The 20824-nt window shown below is 55.6% G+C and overlaps 2 protein-coding genes and 1 long non-coding RNA gene across 4 annotated transcripts; 2 read left to right on the forward strand and 1 right to left on the reverse strand.

The window, feature by feature from the left end:
- The first annotated feature begins 678 nt into the window (after positions 1-678).
- On the forward strand, positions 679-7645 carry LOC132377388 (uncharacterized). 2 transcript variants are annotated; one of them, XR_009506621.1, is made up of 2 exons: positions 679-1061; positions 7488-7645. It is a non-coding gene; the product is annotated as an uncharacterized LOC132377388 (long non-coding RNA). The 2 variants fall into 2 exon arrangements; XR_009506620.1 differs by lacking the exon at positions 679-1061 and adding an exon at positions 1068-5645.
- Positions 7646-8493: 848 nt separating this feature from the next.
- On the forward strand, positions 8494-10007 carry LOC132377298 (basic salivary proline-rich protein 2-like). The gene is made up of 3 exons (XM_059943477.1): positions 8494-8514; positions 8791-9297; positions 9436-10007. Exons 1-3 carry the CDS (start codon positions 8494-8496, stop codon positions 9703-9705), a joined length of 798 nt encoding a protein of 265 aa, XP_059799460.1. The 3' UTR covers positions 9706-10007.
- A 1813-nt stretch (positions 10008-11820) lies between these two features.
- Positions 11821-17507, reverse strand: POU3F3 (POU class 3 homeobox 3). Its single transcript, XM_059942649.1, has one exon. It carries the CDS (start codon positions 17447-17449, stop codon positions 15944-15946), a length of 1506 nt encoding a protein of 501 aa, XP_059798632.1. The 5' UTR covers positions 17450-17507; the 3' UTR covers positions 11821-15943.
- Positions 17508-20824: the final 3317 nt, after the last annotated feature.

Genomic DNA, 20824 nt, shown 5'->3' on the forward strand with positions numbered 1-20824 from the left:
CGCCCACTCGCGCTCGGTCCCGGGGCCCGGCCGCGCTCCGGGGACGGGAGCCGCGAGGCTGGGGCCCAGGCCGCGGGGGCCCGGGGGCCGGGGACGCGCCAGGTGGCAACCGGGGCGCAGACGCAAGCCTCCAGACCGCGCCCGCCCGCTGCTCCCCGACTGGCCGCCCCGCTTTCCGCGAGCCCGGCCTCTGCTTTGCGGGGAAGCGGGCAGGTGCGGGGTCGGTTGTGTGTCTGAACCGTTCCGCTGAAATTGTGGTTCGGTACGAGGTTTAATAAACTTCGTGGGCGCTCGCGTTTCCAACAACACGGGGCAAACTTTCTTGCTGTCCCCGATGCGGGTGGAGCCCGGGTGAAGCTCAAGCAGCCTCCTTTAAAAAAAAAAAAAAAAAAAAAGCTCCTGGGACTCTGGGGCGTAAAATGCGATGGCTAATTTCTAAGTAACTGTTCCGGGATCAGAGAGCGAGCTTTCCTTCCGCCACCAAGTTCGGCTCCCCTTCCACCCCCTCCAAGAAAAGTGACTTGATCACGCTCTCCCGTCCCTGAGGCTCCTCCTTATGTCGCCTGCGCGGGCCCCGCCGCGGAAAGGGGTGCGTCTCCCAGTCCCGGAACACGCAGCAGCGAGACCTTCCTTTGTGCCTACACTTGGCTGTGAACTTTCCCGCGCGGTGGGTTCTCCTTTAAGAAAGTAGCGCTCTCTATGAATATTTAATGCCAGGCGCGGGCCGGCGGGGCGGAAGGGAGCCCCGCGCCCGGGTCCCCGCAGCCGCGACGGGGACCGGGGGCCGGGTGGCCGGGGGCGCAAGCCGGGCTGGGGCGCGCGGCCTGTCGCGTCCATTTCCATAAGAAAGCGGGCGGCGCGGTCGGAGGGACGATTTGGGCCCCTGCCGCCTCCCCCCGCCTCCCCGTACCCGGTTTTCTGCTTGAAGCGGGCTCGGGAGCTCTGAGCCCCAAGTGTGCGCTCTTGTCTTTGATGGTATCGACCAAGTGCGGTTTCAAATGTTGCCCCGACTGAGGCCGGTTTCCTGTCTGTGTGCGCAGTGGATGGAAGGACCGCGCCGGGTGAGTCCAGAGCGCGGGGAGCGGGCAGCCGGCCCGGCGGCGGAGGGGGAGGGCCGCCCGGGAGAGGCAGGTCTCCGGCTGGCTGGGTTCTGAACTGGGGAGCCAGGTGGAGACGGAGACCCCGGCACAGAGGAGCGTGTGTGTGTGTGTGTGGGGGTGTGTGTGTGTGTGTGTGTGGGTGGGTGGCGGTGATGAGGGACGAGGGGTCGCGAAGCCTGGCGCCCAGGCGGCCGCTGGTGGGAAGGTCTGGCGCGCCTCGCAGCCGTGTCCCTCTGCAAAGACCCGGGGCAACTTTCCCTCGCCGCCGCTGACCCTCTTCCTGCGAAGGAATAAAGTGAACTTGCTCAGATACTCGATTCCGCTGGCGGTTCAGTTCTTTCTGCTTTGGTATTGAGTTTCTTTCCACCTTTCAGTGTGAACAGCCTTTGTGTCCTCAGTTCTAAGGTGTGCGTGTATGTATACATATATTCTATAGTGTGTATATATATTCTATCGTGTTTGTATATATATGAAATATATATGAAATAGTGTGTGTATATATATTCTATAGTGTGTGTGTGTGTGTGTATATATATATATATATATACACATATCTATGAAATCTCCTAGGTACTTTTGATCCCATCTGGATAAATTAAAACCCAGATCTGTAATGTTTATTCTTAGTTTACAAAAGGCAGGGAAAAAAATGTGTGAGACACATGTCTGCAAGTATATCAAAAGTACTTTCCCTTCTGCCGGAAAAAGTTGCCTGCAAATGGCTTCCCTTCACTGATCCTGGACCACCTCTACTTCTCCGGGAAACTAAATCGGGTCATAACTAAAGCCCCCATCAGACCAAGCAATTAAGTGCCAATAATGACTATTAATGACTGTATTACTAATGATTGGAGTTGAGGACTCCAAGCCTGCTCAAGGTCATCAAGCTGTTTCAAAATTCTGCTACCCCAGATTTTTATAGCATTCCACCCCAGTAAAGGAGGTAAGAAGACAGAAGAAGTTCTCAAAGAATTCTCCAGTAGGTATCCCATGGTCAAAGTCGAATTTGTTTCTTTCAGTAAAGTTGATTTCTACTTCTGGTAAATAACGGAGTCTTCACTTCTGGCCCTGTCAAGTTATGCGAAGTGTAATTGATGGTGGTGGTTATTTGGTTTGGATGCAGAATTTGGTCGTGGGGGGATTGGAAGGGAGGGTGCGTTCTCTCTCCAGTTACTCTGGTAATACTGAGAGCCCTGGAAGATTTTAAGAAACAAGTGTTTTAAATCTTCAGCTGGGCTCATGGATATCGGGATGGCTGGGAGCTGAGGAAGTGAGGGCTGGTGAACTCAGGGAGCAAAGGAGAAACAAGGAACTTGGTCTGAAAAGAGATTTTCTTTTTGCTCATGGGTTCACATGGTTTTAGCCTGTCACAAGCTGAGTGACTGTTCAAAAGAAAAGGTTAGTGAGACTCATCTGTTGGCGTAAAGGCTACTGAGGCTGAAGCTGGTTCACCAGCCCCCCTTGCCTCTTTACTGACACCCCTTCTCACCCCAAACGGAAATCCAGGCTCAGTTCTGGGATGGGAGGAGGTGGCAGGGAGGGAGGGAATACATCGCCACTGGGAGTCCACAGTGAGAAGGGAGGGCAGCTTGCAGGGGCCCTGGCCGGCCACCATGACGCAGGCAGGCTCAGCCATGGGGCAGTTGGAGGTGTTGGGTCACCTCTGCTCATTCCCCAGCGTTCAGCCCTTCCTGCCAGCCTGTCAGGACACTGGGTGAGTTGGGGAAGTGAACGTGTTCAGGACATCTCCCCAGCACCTCGCTGGCTCCTGGTGGAAGCCAGAGCAGCAGCGCACATCTGGTTCTGATGTATTTACCAGGCTGGTATGGAAATGCCCAGGCAGACGGCAGAAACCTGAGCTGCTTGCGACCAGTAAAGTCCTCTGCTAAGCAGCGTGAAAGGCTGGATGGTTGCAGAGTGCTGGGTGGCCCCCGCTCTCCAGGTGAAGCACTTGACCCTACCCCATGCTGTTTTGTTAGAGTTAATTGCCCTGCAGTGAGGGTACCTCCCACCTCCGCCAAGGAGTACAGCAGAGAAGGGATCCTCCACAGGTAACCGGATGGTGCGGGGTCATCTTGGACACCTGACAAGTCCCCAGACCTCACCTGAATGAAATGGGCCTGAAGTACGCTCCTGCCTGTGGCCCCTTTTGCCTGGCTCTGGCTGTCAGCAGCCCACATAGGACCCTGTAGTCCTGAGAGGCCTGCTACAGCTCCTTGGAGAGGGCAGCGGACCCCAGAGGCTTAACGCGACAGCTCCATACTCAACAACAAATTCCCTGCTGACCCTGAGAATCCCAGGGAAGAGGGGGCTAGAGGCCGGCACGAAGCTCCCATAACTCGGGGCAGCCTGGGCCCTGCCTACCACTGAGTCTGGTGGCAGGGAGAGGGCCAGGGCTTGGGAACAGGGCTCCGAAAATCTGCTGTTCCGCTTCCTTGGGTCAGCTGCAGACAAGCCTGAGACTGCAAATACCTGTGAAGAGGGGAAGGCGTGGAGGCTGGAGCTGGCCCTGGGTCCTTACCAGGGTTCTAGGGCCCTGGGAACCCTCCGAGGTGGCTGGGGGCAGAATACCAGAGGCCATTTGGTCCGTCCCCTTACCTTACAGAAGGCCCACATCATCAAGGTCTGAGAGGACTTGCTTTCCCAGGAAACGCGGGGTGGGGCAGATCTGGTGAGAATTGGAGGCGTTTCCTCAATTTACTTACAGCTGGTTTGGAAATTGACATACAGAGGACAGCAAACACTTTACCCAGATAGGACCTCTGTGGTGTCAGAAAACTTCTCCCCACCTCCCCTGTGGACCCCACTCACCCCCATTAAGTAGCCCAAACGCACTGTTCAAGATGTCAGGTTAGCTGGTGGAAGGAGTTTGATCCGTCCCCTCCACCCAAGTTAAGTACAAATGAATTTTTTGTTCTCAAAAAGAAAACTTAGAGCTTGACACTTTCCCCAGCCAGATACACCTAAGTTTCACCCAGGTCTCTAGTTAGCAAGCGCAACACACCCCCACCTCTTTTTCCTTTCTTTGTGGCTTGAAGTTGCACTTCAGGAGGGTTTATATCATGTTGTTCATGTCAGCAAGCCTCCTTGTCTCCACTCCCACCCATCTCCCTGGATGGAATTGTAGCTGGAAACCACACACACACAAGAAATTCTCTTTAAAATTTTCTGCTATTCTTCCCAACTAGAGGAGTTGACAAGACACAGACACGTTAAGTTGCAGAAAATACAGTGGACTGATCAGCCAAAATGCATCTCATTTGCACTTGTATGTAGCTGGGGGTAGGAGCTAGTGTCACTCAGGCTGGGCTGACTGGCTGGAATTTCCGAGCAGGCCCCTCTGCAGGGGCCATTTGTGGGGTCGAAGCCCCGGCCCAGCCCAGACCAGCAGGAGGAGGGGGGAGTGGGAGGCGTCCGGAGGCCTGGCCCGAGGGCTGGAGCCGCCTTCGGCAGACCTCCTGCTCTGGGCAGCTCGGGGGCTGGGAGGCCTGGAGGGGTGGGTGCTGGCAGCTGGATGCCCAGGTCGTCAGCCATTCCCCGGGCCTCCCCCTGGGTTGAATTAAAGAAAGGAAACACCTCCAAGGAGAGTCACTGACCGCATATTATACCCGCTCCTACCTCTCTCCCAAGGTTGTGTCCCCGTCACCCACTTTGTCCCCATCCACCCACGGGTGGAGGGACACCTCTGCCTGATGCGTTCCTCCACCTACTTCGGGTCCTGAACTCGGACCCTGAGCTTCTCGCTTCCCGCCTGTCTCACTGAACCCCACTCCTGGGCCCCCGAGTTCCCAGGGAAACGTGGGTAGTGCCCTGGGAGCCTTGGAACCCAGCGGGGGCAGTTAGGGGGAAGGCACGGGTCTTTGAGGTGTTCCCGCTCTCCAGCCACCCACTCCCCTGCGCTGGTCGCAACTTTGCCCGACCCCGGGGCTAGGGCGCAACTCCTACCCGCGTATTCCCACCCGGCAGCTGGTGGCCCGGACTGCGCTGGGGCGCAGGGTCACCGCTAGGGCTCGGTGGCGGCGGCGTGCGGGGCGCGGGGTGCAGAGGCCGAGGAACTGGGCGCAGGGCCCAGGCCTAGGCCTTGGGAAGGGCCCACCTGCCTCCGTGAGCGCCCCAGCAGCGCGCCCTCGGGGCGTCCTCTCCACCGCGTCTCGCTTGCTTTCCTTGCCAAGGCCCTGGTGACTCAGACGCCGCCAGCCCCACGAGCTCCCTTCTCCAGCGCTCGGCTCTGGCCGGGCGGGGAGACAGGGAGGCGTGCGCAGTGCTCCAGGCCTCACAGCCGGGCCCCCAGGCACCGCCGGGCCGGACCGCAGCCCACCACCTTCCCGGGGCCAACCGGGGGCGACGCGTGTTGCCCAACGGGACCAGCGCCTCACCGGGCCGCCGGGGGACCAGCCACGCGCCCTCGCTCGCGGCGGAGCGCGGGGCCGAGGCTGCGACGCCGGACAGCCAGCCCCGCACCCTTGACAGCCCGGGCACGTCCGCGGAGTCCGGGGGGACGATCAACGGACTCTCCGTCCCGGGAGCTGGGGACACGCCTGTAAGGTGTGTGATGCTTTAAAGATCCTTGGTACTACTTTTGCGCGAAGCCTTTGTTCCAGCTTTGTCAGCTTGCGGGCCTTCAGCAGCTCCCCCTCCCGGGCCCTTCCACCCCCATCACCGCCCCCGGCCCCCTCCCCAACCCCTGCAGAGAGGGCCTGGTGCAGGGAGCCCGCCCGGATCAACTGCCCCGCTCCATATCCCCTCCTGCAAAATGCTTGTCCCTCGGTTACATCTCCCCTTCGCGCTTGGGGCAAATGAACACGGTTTGCACCGCCTTCGCCTTTGGGGCGAGGTTCTCCCAGAAGAACAGGCTTTCTGAATGTGACCTCGGGCTGCGGCGGCGGCGGCGGCAGCCTCCTGCTGCTGGTGAAAGAGCAGCTCTCCAGCCACAGGGCGGGGCGACCGGGGTGCGCACAGCAGGACCATGGGTGGGGGTAACCTGCCCTCCCGCGGTAAGGATTTGAGGATTCAGACGGAAAGAGCAGGTTAAGGACAACACGGCCGTGAACTAACTTGACTCCTACTGGCAACAGGGCCGCCAGGGCCCGGTATTCCTGGCTAGGGTGGCCCTCTCCCAGCCCCCAAATTAGGTACAACTCGCCTTTTAGCCAAAGTACAGCTAGATGCAGGGTGTTTCACGGATACTCTGGCAAACAGGAGGTGCAGATAATGACTGTTTCCATACACATAGGCTTGCATGCATCGTCGTATATGGGCACACATTTCCCATTTCTCCCTAGTCTTTCTATTTAATTTGTCTTCATTCCTTCTTTCTAGGCCTTTATGCCTGCACATAGCCATTTGGAGAAAAATCAGGTGTGAGCACCTCTCCCCGCAGAAAGTTCTGTATGTTATGTTAACACACTCACACAGGGATTCCTCGGGTTACCAATTTGCTCCCCATCAGCCAGCACTTGGCTTTCTGGCTGGGGTAGGGGTGTCAGGGTGATGCAAATGGACGTGGCGGCTTCACTGGGGGGGGAGGCGCTTTTCTTCCCCCTTCTTGAAGCCCCAGTTCAAGGCCCAGGAACAAAGGGAGAGGTAACTGATCTGTCCTTTGGTCTCTTTCCCTTCACTTCCACCCCTCTCACCTGCAGACCTGCAGGCCCTCCTCCTTGACAAATAGAGGAAAGCCTGTGAGTTCAGGTACACAAGTAAGTAGTGCTGAGCTGCGAGGCCCCCCCACTGAAAATCAAAAACCCCACTTTAGGTGTGCCTCGAGTCCCCACCACCTCCTCTCCCCCAGATGTCACTGGACCCAAGGCTATTTGCTTAGCTTCCCTCTCTTGTTAAAAACATCCAGGACAACTATTAAATAGTGCCTGGAAGAGTTAAAGACATCTCTCAGGTTTGAAACATTTTTTTAAAGCCCTGTTTGGAAGAAATCTTGGAGGAGTACTAAAGCATAATCAGTAGGATGGCCCGAGCAAGTTTGAAAGATTTCTCCCCCAAAACGTTAACTAAAAAGAGTTTGTAGGTGTTGTTTTCTTCACTGATGGGTGTTTCCCTGTTGTAACCTACAGATTCTCAAGACCAAGCTAGTAAGACATTTATTTTCATTTTGTTAGTTTCTGGGTGATACTATACTTTCCGATTAGACCTAATTTATTTATTGTTTTAAAACTCTGCTGGAGAGTTTTCAACCTTGAAAATGCGAATGAGGAATAGATTCTCCCTCCGAGATTCTTACATGGGCAGAATGGAAGGACCCTGCCTAGCTCCCCTTCACACCTGGAAGTTGCCCTGCCTGAACCTAGGTGGACTGAGGGCGACAGATTTGGGCACCTTTTATTTCAGTGCTGGCGCAAGGCGAGCTCTTTGAAATGAGTATCTATTCTATTTCAGACTGCAGGGTCCCAGTCGGCTAAATGGGCTTGTCTTCTGCCAGGAGGGACACAGTCCTGCAGGACAGAAGGAATGTTGGATCTCCCAGGAAGCTCTTCGTCAAAACATCCCTTGCCCTTTTGTTTTTGTTTTTGAATTAAAAGATGTGTTTGCTTTCCTCTCAGTGTTCATCCCGTTATTTTGTAGCTACAACAATGAAATGTGGAAAACAGTTATTCTTTTTTGTCCTCTGTAAACGTCTCATTTGGGGACCTCGGCAAGCTCCAAACCTACCTCAGGTGTGTCCTGTGCTTTTGATGTTTACTCACCACTCACTGGGGCACCTAGAGACCCACACTAGGTTCCCCCTTCCCCTGGGCATCCTTTCTCTCCCAAACAATGCCCCTCTCGCAACTCGAAACTGGCAGGGGAAAGGGACTTACTTAGAGAAAGCATCCCAAATTAATAAAGACCAGACTCAAGTTCTCCAGGTAAGTGATGTTTACACTGGGACAAGGAAGGCAAGAACCAGCATCACCCCAGGTGCGACTCCTGTCAGGAAGGAGTGAGGGCAGCAGGCACATTGCCACAGAAATTTCTAAAACTATGGCAACTAAGTGAGGTTTACGGTTAAATTTTGCTATATTCCCAGCCAGCTCAAGTTCTTTAAATTTCACTTTTGTTCACACACGTGCACACACACCCCAACTAGGGTTAAGTTACCAGCGCAATTTCCCTGGGCAACTCTGGTGACAGGAACCACTGCCAACAAACTTATTTTCTGAAGAGTAAAAAAGAAAAAAAAAAAAAAAAACACAAAACCTCTCCATGTCCTTTAAACGGTTATTTTATACTATTTAACATCCCCACAGACAGGAATTGGCCGGGACACCACTGCTTCTTTTTCTAGGAACAGGTAAACTAACCATTCTTCTTCCCCTCCCCCAAGACACAGCTATTTTTAAAAGCTAAAATTTCTCTTTCCAAAGGGAGGAGAAGGAACAAATTCCATTAATGAATTACGTACATGGAATGTGGCTTGTCTAGGGCAATTGTATTTGTAAATAAATGGCTTCCTGTTTATTATGTACGTTTTCCTGAGAACTCTGATGCCTTTGAGCACTTAATATAGCAAATACGCAACTTCTGGTTTAATTTCCACTGGGTTTCTTTCTTTCTTTCTTTTTCTTTCCTTTTGTTTTTTTGTATTCACTACAAAGAAATCAGGTTAAACTGAGTGAGTTGGGGGGCGGTGTTCATGATCCTGAAGCGTCCAGGCTGACCAGGGGAGAAGTAACCTCTTAAGTTCTCACGTTTGCCGAAGTGCGAGCGAAGGGGGCCGGCTCTCTGGAAATGCTGCTGTAATCAATCTGGGGAGTTTCACTTTTGCCCCCGGATCTTTCTAAAGCTGACCACGGCCTCCTGTGGCAGCTTGAGAGGCGAAGCCGGCGCGATCCTGCTGGCGGGCGGCTTGGGCACCGACCCGCCGCCTGGCAAACCCGCCTTCCCTGCGGCCGCGTTCGCCCACCGCCCGCTCAGGGTCGCCGCGCAGGCCAGCGGCCCGCAGCCCCCGGGCGGGGATCGCGATGCGGCCGGGCGCACGCGGCCGACCCCAGCGTTCGTGGGGCGCCCGAGTTCCCCCCCGCCCCGGGGGGCGACGGCTGGGCCTGGAGCCCCGAAGTCCACCAAGCGCCGGCCTCCCGCCGTCCCGCCTCCGCTCGCATCCCGAACAAAGCAGCGCCCGGTGCCCCAGGCCGGCCCCGCTGACCCCTGCTCCCCGCCCCCCCCCCCCTTCGGACTGCAGCCCAGGGCTGGAGCCTGTTCCGAGCCGGTGCGTCCCCTCCCTGCGCGGCACCCTTCGGGAAGGGACACGCAGTGCCCCCGATGGAAGCCCCAGGCCCGGGTCTCTGGCCCCGACCCAGGTCCTTGGAGACCCGAGGCTCCAGCTCCGTCTTTACTTTTCCTCCAGGGCCCTCGGGCGTGGGCCCCAGAGAGGATCGGTCTGCAGGCCCTGAGCTCAGCTTTCTCGGCTCCACGGTCATCGAATTCCCGGCAGAGCAGGCCGGGCCCCAGGACGGAAAATCCGCAAACGTGGAGCAGAGCGCAACAGACCTTTCTACCCTGGTGTTCCCAGAAGTTGTCTCCAGACGCCGGGAGCCTGAGCCGCGCTGGGCTCAGCCGCCCCCCAGCCCACCCGGGAAACTTGCACAAGTTCGCATCCCGCTCCTCAAGTTCTTAGCTTTTCTCCAGCTACCGGCCTTGTCGATTGCTCTGCCAACTGTCCTTTAGTCTCTAGGGCTCCCGAGGCCTGAGTCGGTCCAGAATTATGATAATCATTGTTATTATCAGGCTGGGGACGGAGCGCAGAAGCAGAGGATGGGGGCTGAGGGACAGAGAAGAAATGCTGATGAAGGGGGATATTTCAACCTGTTTCAAAAAGTTTCAGTTGACTATTATCAGTAACCCCGATAGACAACTCCATTAAAAAAAAAAAAAAGAATTTACTACTGCTCTTGAAAAGCCGTTATTTTTTACATCGCTTTTAGGAAGATAGATGAACAAAACATCGCGTTTCAAGCCGTTTTGATCTGTAATTAAATGGCAGGATCGGTTTGTATTCTCCTACGGCTTTTACAGAAGTTGCAGTGATCCAAAGTCGGGTTGCTGTGTCAGAGTGGCATTTTTATTAATGAGAATACAAAAAGCTTGCATATTCTTAGCCCTGCTTGAATTTAGTTGCTAAGCAACCGGTGTATGGTAATTCATCCGCGAAATTTAAATCTTTGAGAAAGGATCGTGCGTTTTGCTGAATGGTCGCCACGAGGAAAACAGCTTGTGGGACTGTCCGCAGCTGTTACGGCCGGGCCGCCGGGCAGAGCCGGGCCGGGCAGGGTCGGGCCACCCTCCCCCCGCCCCGCGAGCGCCACCGCCCCACCTGGGCGCCGGGCCCCGCTCTGCGTCCCCGAGGGAGGCGGGCGTCTGAAGCCCGCGGCCTGGGGCCGGCACCACCCTCCCCCGCTCCTCCGATCTCCCACTTCCACCTGCGGCAGCCCTTGCACCTGAGCCAGCCGTCTGCACCCCAGGGTGCAGGGGCCAGGCCGCGACCCCGCGCCGCCCCACTCCCAGCGCCCGCGCCCCCAGGCCCGCGGCGCGCGCACACCCGGCCGCCGCGAGCACGCCGGTTGCCCTCTTCCCAGACCCCTCTGAGGTCACTTCCAGGAGGACTCTTCCTCGAGGAAGATCCGACTCATACAGAACGCAGCCCACAGCCCTCCAGAAGGCCAGGCGGCCGCCGCAGGCCGGCAGTGACATCATAGGCTCCTGCTCGCCACGCTCGCGCCCGCATTTTAGGAGACAGGAACAAACACGGATGTGAAATCAAGAATGAAAGAGACAGTAATCTAATTAATAGGCCATGAGCCAGGCTAACAGAATCAAAGAATCTGATTACACAAGTACCCCTCTTGCTATCTCCGCCGCCCCGCCCACACCCGTCTCCTCCAGCCTCCCCGCCGCTTCCTTTCCTAGGTTGGAAAGTCCAGGAGGCAAACCCAGAGCCCTCCGATTTCCTCACTGAAATCAAGATCAAGCCCACGGTGGGGCTCCAGCAGCCGGGAGGTCACGTGGGTGACCTTCGGGCCCTCGAACAGCCGCTCTGAGGAACTGAGATGACCAAGTGACCTACAGAATTTGGAAAGCTGGAGAGGTGACCCCTACACTTCCTACAAGTATCACTCTCAACCACAGCAACGACCACGACCACGACCACGACCACCATCACTACACCTGCACTGATTGCTTCTGCTGTTAGTAACAGGACCAGGAGAGAGCCGTTCTTCACTCAGAGCCATTTTAAGAGCATCTACTTTTTCAAAAAACCATAGCACAACTCTTTTTTCTACATCACCTTGCTTCTGGGTCACCGATAACTTCAAAGTTTTAACTCTCCTTCCACACCCTTCCCCACCACAGACATCTGAGCACAGCCAGGTACTAGGTTTTATCACTGCCACATAGCATCTGTTCTAATAGGTCCAGTCAGCCATGTGCAATCCATGAAAGAAGTGAATTCTCTCATTTCTATCCTTCTGCCTTGAAAAAAACCAGGTCCACCTCCTAAATAATTAATTTCAAGTCTGCATCCAGTGCCAATACTTGTTGCATCCATTTTAGAGTTTGATTAATTACCCTGGAACTTGGGCAAACTAAACTCAGTGTGGAGAGAATGTTTCTTCCTTCAATTTAGTTCTGAAAGCTACAAGTTATTGATGGATCTTTACTCTATTTACATACAAATTGGTGCAAATATGGCCATCTCTTAAAATGCATTTTGTATAAATATATAAAAGTGTCATTTTTGATTTAGCTTGAAGAGGTTGATCATTTATTACAAAAATAAACGAATAAATACAACAATATATTGTTGCTTCCAACAGGATAAATACTTTACAAATATATAATTTAAAAAACAAATTTAATTGTTAAAATTATTTAAAATATTACACTTATCGATAAAACTATCAATAGCATAGACTGCATTTAATATTAGAACTGATTATTCTCTGGATGTTGAAAACCATTCATACAAAACAGATTATGAGCATGGTAACGAGCGTACACTGGGGGCTACAGGGAAGCAAAGGGAATCTTTAAGATCAATAATGAATAGTACGGTTTTGGAACAAAGAAGTAGTCCTTGGCTAAGTACTTAAAGAAAAAAAAAGGCAGAGCAACTACAGCAAAGTGACTATTTTAAATACACCTTGAATGATTTATCGCCCAGACTTGCAGGGGAAGATGGTTGGGTGAATGAGATGGCTGTAGCTTGGACAACTGATCAGAAGCCACGGGAGACTGCAAACTATAAATGGGCCTAGCTTGGGATTAGCCAGATTGATGGAACAGAACTTTGTCACTTTCCTCTGAGTTGGAAGGGGAGGAGGGGGTGGGCTGAAATGGAGGAAACAAACGAACACTTGACGAAGCACAAGACACTTGCCTACAAAGGAACACAATGACCAAATTCATTAAAAAGATCTGGTGATATATAACAATATTTTCATTATTTACATGTGTAACAATATAAGCCTTAGCACAAAACCTCTCAGTTGTATCTGCCCTCACTTGTTTTCCAACCATGAATTTCATTTTGTAAATACATTCAAAGGGTTGATTTTTAAAAAAAAAAAAATGGAGTGCAAGCATGAGCTCACTTTAAAAAACTACAAAATAATGGAATAAAATGGGCCAGCTTTCCCAGCTGCTCTAAGTTACTCTGCTACCTCTAAATCAGAGCTTCTTCCAAAGTAAACAGCAAAGGTTACTTTTTAATAGAAAACAGGGTGAAATCCAATGTTAGTTCTTTTGTTGTCAGCCAAATCAAGTAAGCAAATGCCTCCTAACATTTGAAATAGACCCATTCTCTGTCTCATCAACCACTCTGAGTCCTGTAGGGAACATAGGTTTTCATCTCACACGCCAATAGCACCCACCCTATAAAAACAACCACACCCAGTCCTCAGATTTCCAATAAGGCCTTCCGTGCTTGCCCCTGTAGACCCTCAAAAAATGATAAAGTTTGTCACCACCCTCCCCACTCCAGGTTGTAAATATGCTGGGCAAAGAGATTACAATAGCAAGACAAATAGGAAACGAGAAGGCAAAGAAAAGTAAATTGTGGTTTCTTGTTTTCATTCTTTCCCTGCTCTCTGTTTAATAAATATGGCCTTTTTCAGATTTCACAAATCAAAATGATTGTGATTTTTAGTACGATTTGGTGTTTAAAATAATGCAACCCAATACACGGCCATCTGGCTGGGCTTGATTTATGAAAGTGACACAGGGTCTGTCTGGAAGAAATAACTGTTCCTTGTTGCTCTCACAGTTTTCCGGGTTTTTTAACCCCTGCATTGATATCACAGGGAGAGGGAGTAAAGATGAGAGAAGACGCAAAAAGTGAGTGACAGCTCAATGAGATTAGGGGGAAACTAATCTACAAAATCATTGCTTTATCACCCCCAAATACTTTTTTTTTTTTAACGTACAATACGAAGGGACTCAAGGAAGCAGAGCCTTTTGCGTCTTGTTACTTACAACCTGAGGCATTACACTTTCATTTTCCCACATTGTAAATATTGATACATTAACTTGATAAATGTGACCGCTCTTGCAGGGTGTATCTAAAGAGTGATCAAAAAGTGAAAACCCCCAGCACCGGTAAAGAAAATATAGAATCATACTGGGGAAAGACGGAAACACAGAAATGTAGAATCTTAAGTCTGAGCTGGTGATCACACTGAGGGTAATGCAGTGTGGACCACAATCAGGAGTTTAGAACTACATTCTTCCATTATAGAGAAAACAAACCAAACAACCCACCCCCCAAAACGGCTTAATAATTTAAACTTAATTACATATAGTTATTAATGGGACGTAATCGATATAAAAAGATTTCATCGACTTGTAAGCTATTCTTTACCACTATTAGTCTTCAGAAAAAAGAGGAAAGAGATGTAGCAATATGGTGGGGGAGGGGAGATGAGAGGGAAAAGAGAGGCTAAACTTTGGTGGTGGTGGTGAGGGACTCTTGTGTTCACCATTAGTAACCAGTTGGCACATTTTTACTGGGGATGTAGTCCAACATTCTGATAAAGATGATAAAGGACACAGGTATCTCTGAGAAAAGGACTAGCATTTAGACAATCTCACCTAAAAACACTAAAAACACCCACTAAAATTAAGGGAGGGACAAATTTTGTGAAATTAACAGACTAACAAGGAGTGACTACTTTGTCAATTACCAGTGGTTTCTGTCATTGCCTTTTATTCTAGATTTGCAAATGTACCTTAGGTGGAGCTGACGGCTTCCTCAGCTCTATCCCTTAAGGATTTGCATTGTAAAAAAATATTTTCTAAAGGACTCTCTTCTTCCCACACAGTGTTTATGCATCAGACACAGACTATTTCATTCTAACAAATTTATTTTCTCGATCAGCTCTTATGGAATCACTACTCAAATTAAATTACAATCAAATGATCACATCAAAAGATACCCTTATTACCTAGCAACTGTCCATATTTTCATTTCATTTTGATTTGTGCTCGTCTGAAAAAAACACGTAATACAAGATCTGGGGAAAAATAAATTACCGTTTTGCAGCAGTTCATAAGTATTCTGAATAAAATATTAAAAGAAGTCATTTAATGAAAATATAAAGCAAATATTTTTAGATCAACAACGGATCTAACAATTCTATATTGCCGTCTTTTGAAAAGTCTGTTTATTAAAACCTACCAAAAACACTGCTTGGAAAGGGCAGTATTATATAATCACATCCACAGCACCCATTCAATCAAAGTTGGCAACGGATTGAGAAGAAGAGTCCGGAGAAGTGCTGTCTTTCTAAATCCCTTGATCTGAGTCAGTCCAGAAATAAAAAATAAAAAATATTAATAAAAAAAATATTAGCGGTGGCTTCTTTAGGCGTCGTCCACCCATCGGAGCGGCAGCCGATAAGCCGGGGTTGGATGCCAGGCCTCGCTCCGCGCCCTGTCCGCCCGCCCGCGCCCGGATTCGCCGGGGCCTCTCCCACTGGCCGCTGGACATCCCCTGCTCCCTCGCCCATTCCTCTGCTCTTTCGAGATGCTTTTATTTCCAAGGTTACTTTGAGGATACGTATTCTTTTTCTTTTGGCTTTGCTATCAGTCTGTTAATTTCAGAAGCTGTGAATACATATATGTATATATATATATTTCTTGTTTTCCAGAGATTGTTCTTTTTTTTTCTCCTTCCCGTTTCATAGTCAATTTGTTTGTCCCCAAATGACTTTGATATGGACAAGAACAACAGGGTCCGGGAGCACAGAGTCACCCCTGATTAAACCCGGTGCCTCTGCCTGCTGTCTGGTCGCTCCCAGGAAACAAAGTTTCGGTGGATCTCTCGAGGCGAGGGGCGGGGGGCGGCCCTTTGGAGGGAAGAGGTGGGAGGGAGGGGGATTTTTTTTTTTAAACAAATGTTTGTTTGTTTGTTTTTTTAAGAAGATAGGACGAGGCAGGTGCTAAGTGCTCTCCACCGTCGCCCCGTAGGACTTCTCAGGGTGGGAAAAGCCTCGCGAGCGCAGTTTTGGGGCGCTAGGCATCTTCACCCTTCTTTAAAAAGAAACCCCCAAAACGAGCCCCCACCAGAGTAGAAACGAGATCTCACGATCGCCCCCTTTTCTCTTCCGGTTCTGCCACGGTCGTGTATATAAAACAGTCTGGGCATTTCTAGGCTTTGTTTGTTTGTTTGTTTCGCCCCTCCTTCCTTGGACTTCAAACAACGTCTCCTCGGTGCGTCCCTCTCCTTCCCCCCCGAGGGCGGGCAGGCCTGTCTTTGGGAGGAGGGGAGGGCGGCCCGGCCCGCCCGGCCGCGGCGGCGGCGGCGGCGTGACAGCGGCGGCGACGGCGGCGGCGGCCCGCTCCGCGCTGCGCCCGGGCCTTCACTGCACGCTTGTCTGCAGCCCGTGGTGCGGCGGCGGCGTGTCGGCGCTCACGGTGCCCACCTGCGAGTAGACGTCGTCAGGCGTCTGCTGCTGGATCCCGGGCGGCGTCATGCGCTTCTCCTTCTGGCGCCGGTTGCAGAACCAGACCCGCACCACCTCCTTCTCGAGCTGCAGGCTGTCGGCCAGGTTGGTGATCTCCTGCGCAGAGGGCTTGGGGCACTTGAGAAAGTGGCTCTCGAGCGCGCCCTTGACGCTCACCTCGATGGAGGTCCGCTTCTTGCGCTTGCGGCCCTGCGCCGCGATCTTGTCGATGCTCGTGGGGCTGCCGGTGCTCGAGTCCGCCTCCTCCAGCCACTTGTTCAGCAGCGGCTTGAGCTTGCACATGTTCTTGAAGCTCAGCTGCAGGGCCTCGAAGCGGCAGATGGTGGTCTGCGAGAACACGTTGCCGTACAGGGTGCCCAGCGCCAGCCCCACGTCGGCCTGCGTGAAGCCCAGCTTGATGCGCCGCTGCTTGAACTGCTTGGCGAACTGTTCTAGGTCGTCGGACGTCGGCGTGTCCTCGTCCGAGTGCGGGTCGTGGCTGTTGAGTCCGGGCCCCGCGCCGCCGCCGCCGCCGTGGTGCGGGGGTCCCTGCGCGTGGTGCGGGTGCGGCGGGTGCGCGTGCGCGTGGTGGTGGTGGTGATGGTGGTGCTCGGCCAGGTCGGGAGTGTCTCCGCGCACCAGCCCCGGGTGCACCAGGCTCTGGGCGCCGCCGCCCGCGCCGCCGCCACCGCCGCCGCCCGGCCCCGGGGGCGCGCTCAGCATGCCGTTCACCGTGAAGCCCCCGGGCTGCGAGTAGAGCAGGCTCTGCGGCGGCGGCTGCTGGCCCCCAGCCATGGACGGGAGGTGCGCGGCGGCGGCGGCGGCGGCGGCGGCGGCGGCAGCGGCGGCGGCGGCCCCCCAGCCCCCGGGGTGGCCCTGGTGCGGCGGCGGCGGCGGCGGCGGTGGCCCGAGGTGCGGCGGCCCGCGGTGGTGCAGAGCGGAGCCCGCGTGCAGATCGTCGCGCCCCGCGCCGCCCTTCACGTCGGGGCCCTGGGGCGGCGGCGGCGGCGGCGGCGGCGGTGGCTGCTGGGGGCTGCCGGCCATTCCCACGGCGCTGCCGGACCACGGCGAGCTCGCCTCCACGGCGGCGGCGGCGGCGGCCGCGGCGGCGGCGGCGGCGTGGGGCAGGGCCGTCACCCACTGGTGCGCGTGGCTCAGCATATGGCCGCCGTTGCTGGCGGCCATGGCCCCCTGCATGAAGTCGCTCTGCACCATCTTGACGGAGGCCGGGTCCCCCCGGTAGGCACCCGAGGTCACGGCGGCGCTGCCGGGCGGCATGCCGCCGCCGCCCGCCCCGCCGCCGCCGCCGCCGCCGCCGCCCCCGCCGCCGCCGCCGGCCCCCGCCGCGTCCGAGTGGACGATCGAGCCGGCCGCTAGCAGGCTGTTCCCCGGCAGGTAGGGGTTAGAGGCCGCCGTGGCCATCCCGCTCCGCTCCCGCCACCCTACCGCCGCCACCACCGCCGCCGCCGCCGCAGCAGCAGCCGCGGCCGCCGCCGCCGCCGCCGCTGCGCCCCCCCGCCTCCCCCCGCTCCGCCCCCGCCCCGGGCCCCCGCCGGCCCCGCCGCCGCCGCCGCCGCCGCCTCCGCCCCCGCCGCCGCAGCCGCGGCCGCCGGCTGCAGCTGCAAGGCCGCTGGGCAGGGCGCGGGGGTCGCCGGCCGGCCTTGGTCAGCAGCAGCAGCAGCCGCCGCCGCCGCAGCCGCCGCAGGAGCCGCGCTCCGGGGAGGGGGGCTCGCTTCTCGGCGGGGCGCGCTCCGTGGCCGCCCCCCTCAGGGGGGGTCGTGGCCGCCCCCCAGCCCCGGCGCGATCGGCTCGCTCCAGCGGGGCTCGCCGGGCGGGGCGCGGGCCTGCGCCGGGGCTCCGGGCCGGGCGCGCCGGCTCGCGCTCCTCCTCCTGTCCTCGGGCGAGCGCGGACTCTGCCGGGGCGCGGGGCTCGGTCCACCTGCTAAGTGGAGGTTTCGCTGGAGGCAACAAAGAAAGCAGCCACTCCTTTCTTCTGGACCAAACCGTGGACGACCGGCGACCGGCCGCTCCTCGCCGCCTCCTCAGGAACGCAGCTCACTCGTCTCCCCTTGGAGTAGTAAAACTTTTTTTTGTCCTTGAAGGCGTGGTGATGCTGGCTGCTCGCGTGCGGAGAGGAGAGGCTGGCTCCTGCTCTCCCCCTCCGGTCCTCTCGTTTCAAGTTTTGTTCTGTCCTAGGAAAACTTCTGGCGCTGGTGCATTTCTCTGAAGTTGCTATTGCCGGAGCTCGTGGTTGCCTCTGAAACAACAGTCCTTTTTCATTCTCCTCGCAACAGTCACAGTCTGATGCGACATCTTTCCTTTTGGGTAGAAATTAGGAGACAAATATAACAAGGAAAAAAACTGAACAGGAGAAAAACGAGGTCGAGTTTCTCGGTTACCTTGCTGCTGACGGTTGGGGTTGGTGTTTTATTTTTTTCCCAGCAGAGGTCTGCAGGAGGAGGAAGAAGAGTGCACTGGTGGAGGTGGAGGTGTGTGTGTGCATATAGGGGATCCTTGATACACAACCAACTCCAGTGGCACGACGCACGGCTCGGAGGCTGCCCCGACGGCGCTGGCGCTGGCCGTGCCGGAGCGGAGTTGCCGCGGGAGCTCGCTCTGCGCCCTGGTTCGCGCGCTCTCCCTCTCTCTTCCCCTCTCCCTCCCTCCCTCTCTCGCTCTCTCTCTCGCTGTCGCTCTCTCGCCCTCTCGCCCGCCCGCTCGGATCTGACAGTTCGCTCTCTGTCCCTCCCTCTCCGAGCGGGGACTGTCGAATGTTTACCCTCCGCCGCGAGCGCGCACCCACCACTGCACTTTCCCAAATACAAGGAAGTCGAGCACCAGGGCCCCCGCTGATTGGCTACCCGCTGGGTGATTGGCAGGTCCGGAATGACTGGCTCAGGACGCGCGGCCCCCCTTCCGGCCGTTCCGATTGGTTGCTTTTTAATTTAGGCAGAGCGTCGTAGAAGCTGGAAATCTGTCGTTCCCCCCCCCCTCCCCCCGCCGCCTCCCTCCGGTTCGCCACTTTCTCCTCCCCGCCCCTCCTCCGCCACCCCCTCCGCCACATCTTAACTCTTAGTGTCCGGCCGAGACGTAGGCTTTCCCTCCGTGGCTCTGGGCATCTCAATAGGTCTGGGAGGGGGAGGGGGCGGGAAGAAAGGGAAAGGAGGGGGGGGGGCGTGCGGGGATCCGAAGGAGAACGTAGAGGGGAAGATCGTGAAAAACAGCAACCTACCCACTCCACCTGGTACCGCGTTGTGCTGCCGTCCTCCCCGCCCCCCACCCCATCCCAGAGATCGGTAACGCGCCCGGCACGGATGCGCCATTCACGCCAATACCTAATAGGCAGATGTGTCCCCAGTGGTTTCAAAGTTTCCTTGCTCCTCCACCAGCCGGCCCCCGTCCCCGCCTCGGCGGGGGTGGGAAGGGGGAGCTGGCGGCGACGAGAGCCTGGGTAGCGGCCGCGCTCCTTGGAAATCCGCCACCGCAACTTTCCGCAGCTGCTTCGCGCCGGCGGCGGCCCCCTTTGTTTAAGTTCTCGGATGCCATAGTCTGGGAAACCTGCAGCCCGGGACCAGCGCGGGGCCCGCGCGTGCGAGAAGGACCGCAGGCTGCAGCGCGCTCCTCACCCCCGCCTCTCCCTTCCCCCGCCCCCTCCGCCGGGATTCCGGCGAGGAGCGCGCGTGCCCTTGCGAGTCCCGGGGTGCCGGGCGGCGGAGCGCTCGGCCGACCTTCCCCCCTAGACACACCGTCAGTGTGTCTCCCCCCGCCCTCCAAAGGCGTCGGGGAGCCTGCGGCAGCGGGAGCGGCCTAAGGAAGCGGATCCGCCCGCCGCGCCCTCCACCGCTCACACTGTGTGCGGGTGCGTGTGTGTATTTCTTTATTTCGGTGCGGTCGTTGTTAGTGGTGTTTCGCCTGCTCGCTATTCCTGGGCACGCTGGGGCTTTCTCTTTCTCTCTGGCCTCGGAGGGTCTGCGGCGGGCGGCGCTGAGCGCGTTCTCAGCCCAGCCCGGCGGAAAGAGTTAAGGGGGCCGGGAGGGGGAGCGCGCGGGGTGGGCGGGAGAAGAGGGGGTGGGGGAAGCGGCCGAGCGGAAACGCTGCACAGAGGAGCCTCAGCGAACCAAGAAAAAAGAGAAAGTGGCCACGAAAACAAGGGCAAATTGAACCCTCCTCGGGGATTTCCAATGAACTAACCCGACTAGGACATTCAGTAAATACATCGTCCCTAATGAGTGTGCGTGTGCTTGCACCCCGCACCCGGCCGCGCTGCGCCGGCCCTGCCCGCCGCCCCGGACGCAGACGCGGAGCCGCCGGGGTGCTCGGGGCTGCCCTTCTCCCGCGAATAATTCCTCTGCTGAGCGCAGTTAGGGGTACTCAGAGCCGGAGCTCTCCAGCCCAGTCGCAGACACGCAGCCCTTGCGAGATCTCGAGATGAACAGTGGGAGCGTAGCATTTGTGTAGGATCTGGTCCAGCTCCTGCGTGCCGGGGGGAGAGATGCCCTCGTAGGTAGGTTTTAGTGATTCCATTATTGCGAAGGTATAGACCTGAACGGCGGCGGTAACCAAACCCCAGACAGAACGGATTTTTCCCTGTGCGTCCCCCTAAGGATCCTTTTTATATTTATGTATGCATATATGTATATATGAAAGATGGAACACGGATTTCATTGAATAAATCTGAGATCTCCAGGTGCAGACGTTTGAATAGTCGGTGCCAGCACCCCATGTTTTCCTTTCCTGCCGATTTTGCTTGGATCCGGCTCAAAAACCGAGAGAGTCTCGTGGTTTTGTTTACACTGA

This window comes from Balaenoptera ricei, chromosome 13 (assembly GCF_028023285.1).
Source record: "Balaenoptera ricei isolate mBalRic1 chromosome 13, mBalRic1.hap2, whole genome shotgun sequence".
Lineage (NCBI taxonomy): Eukaryota > Metazoa > Chordata > Mammalia > Artiodactyla > Balaenopteridae > Balaenoptera > Balaenoptera ricei.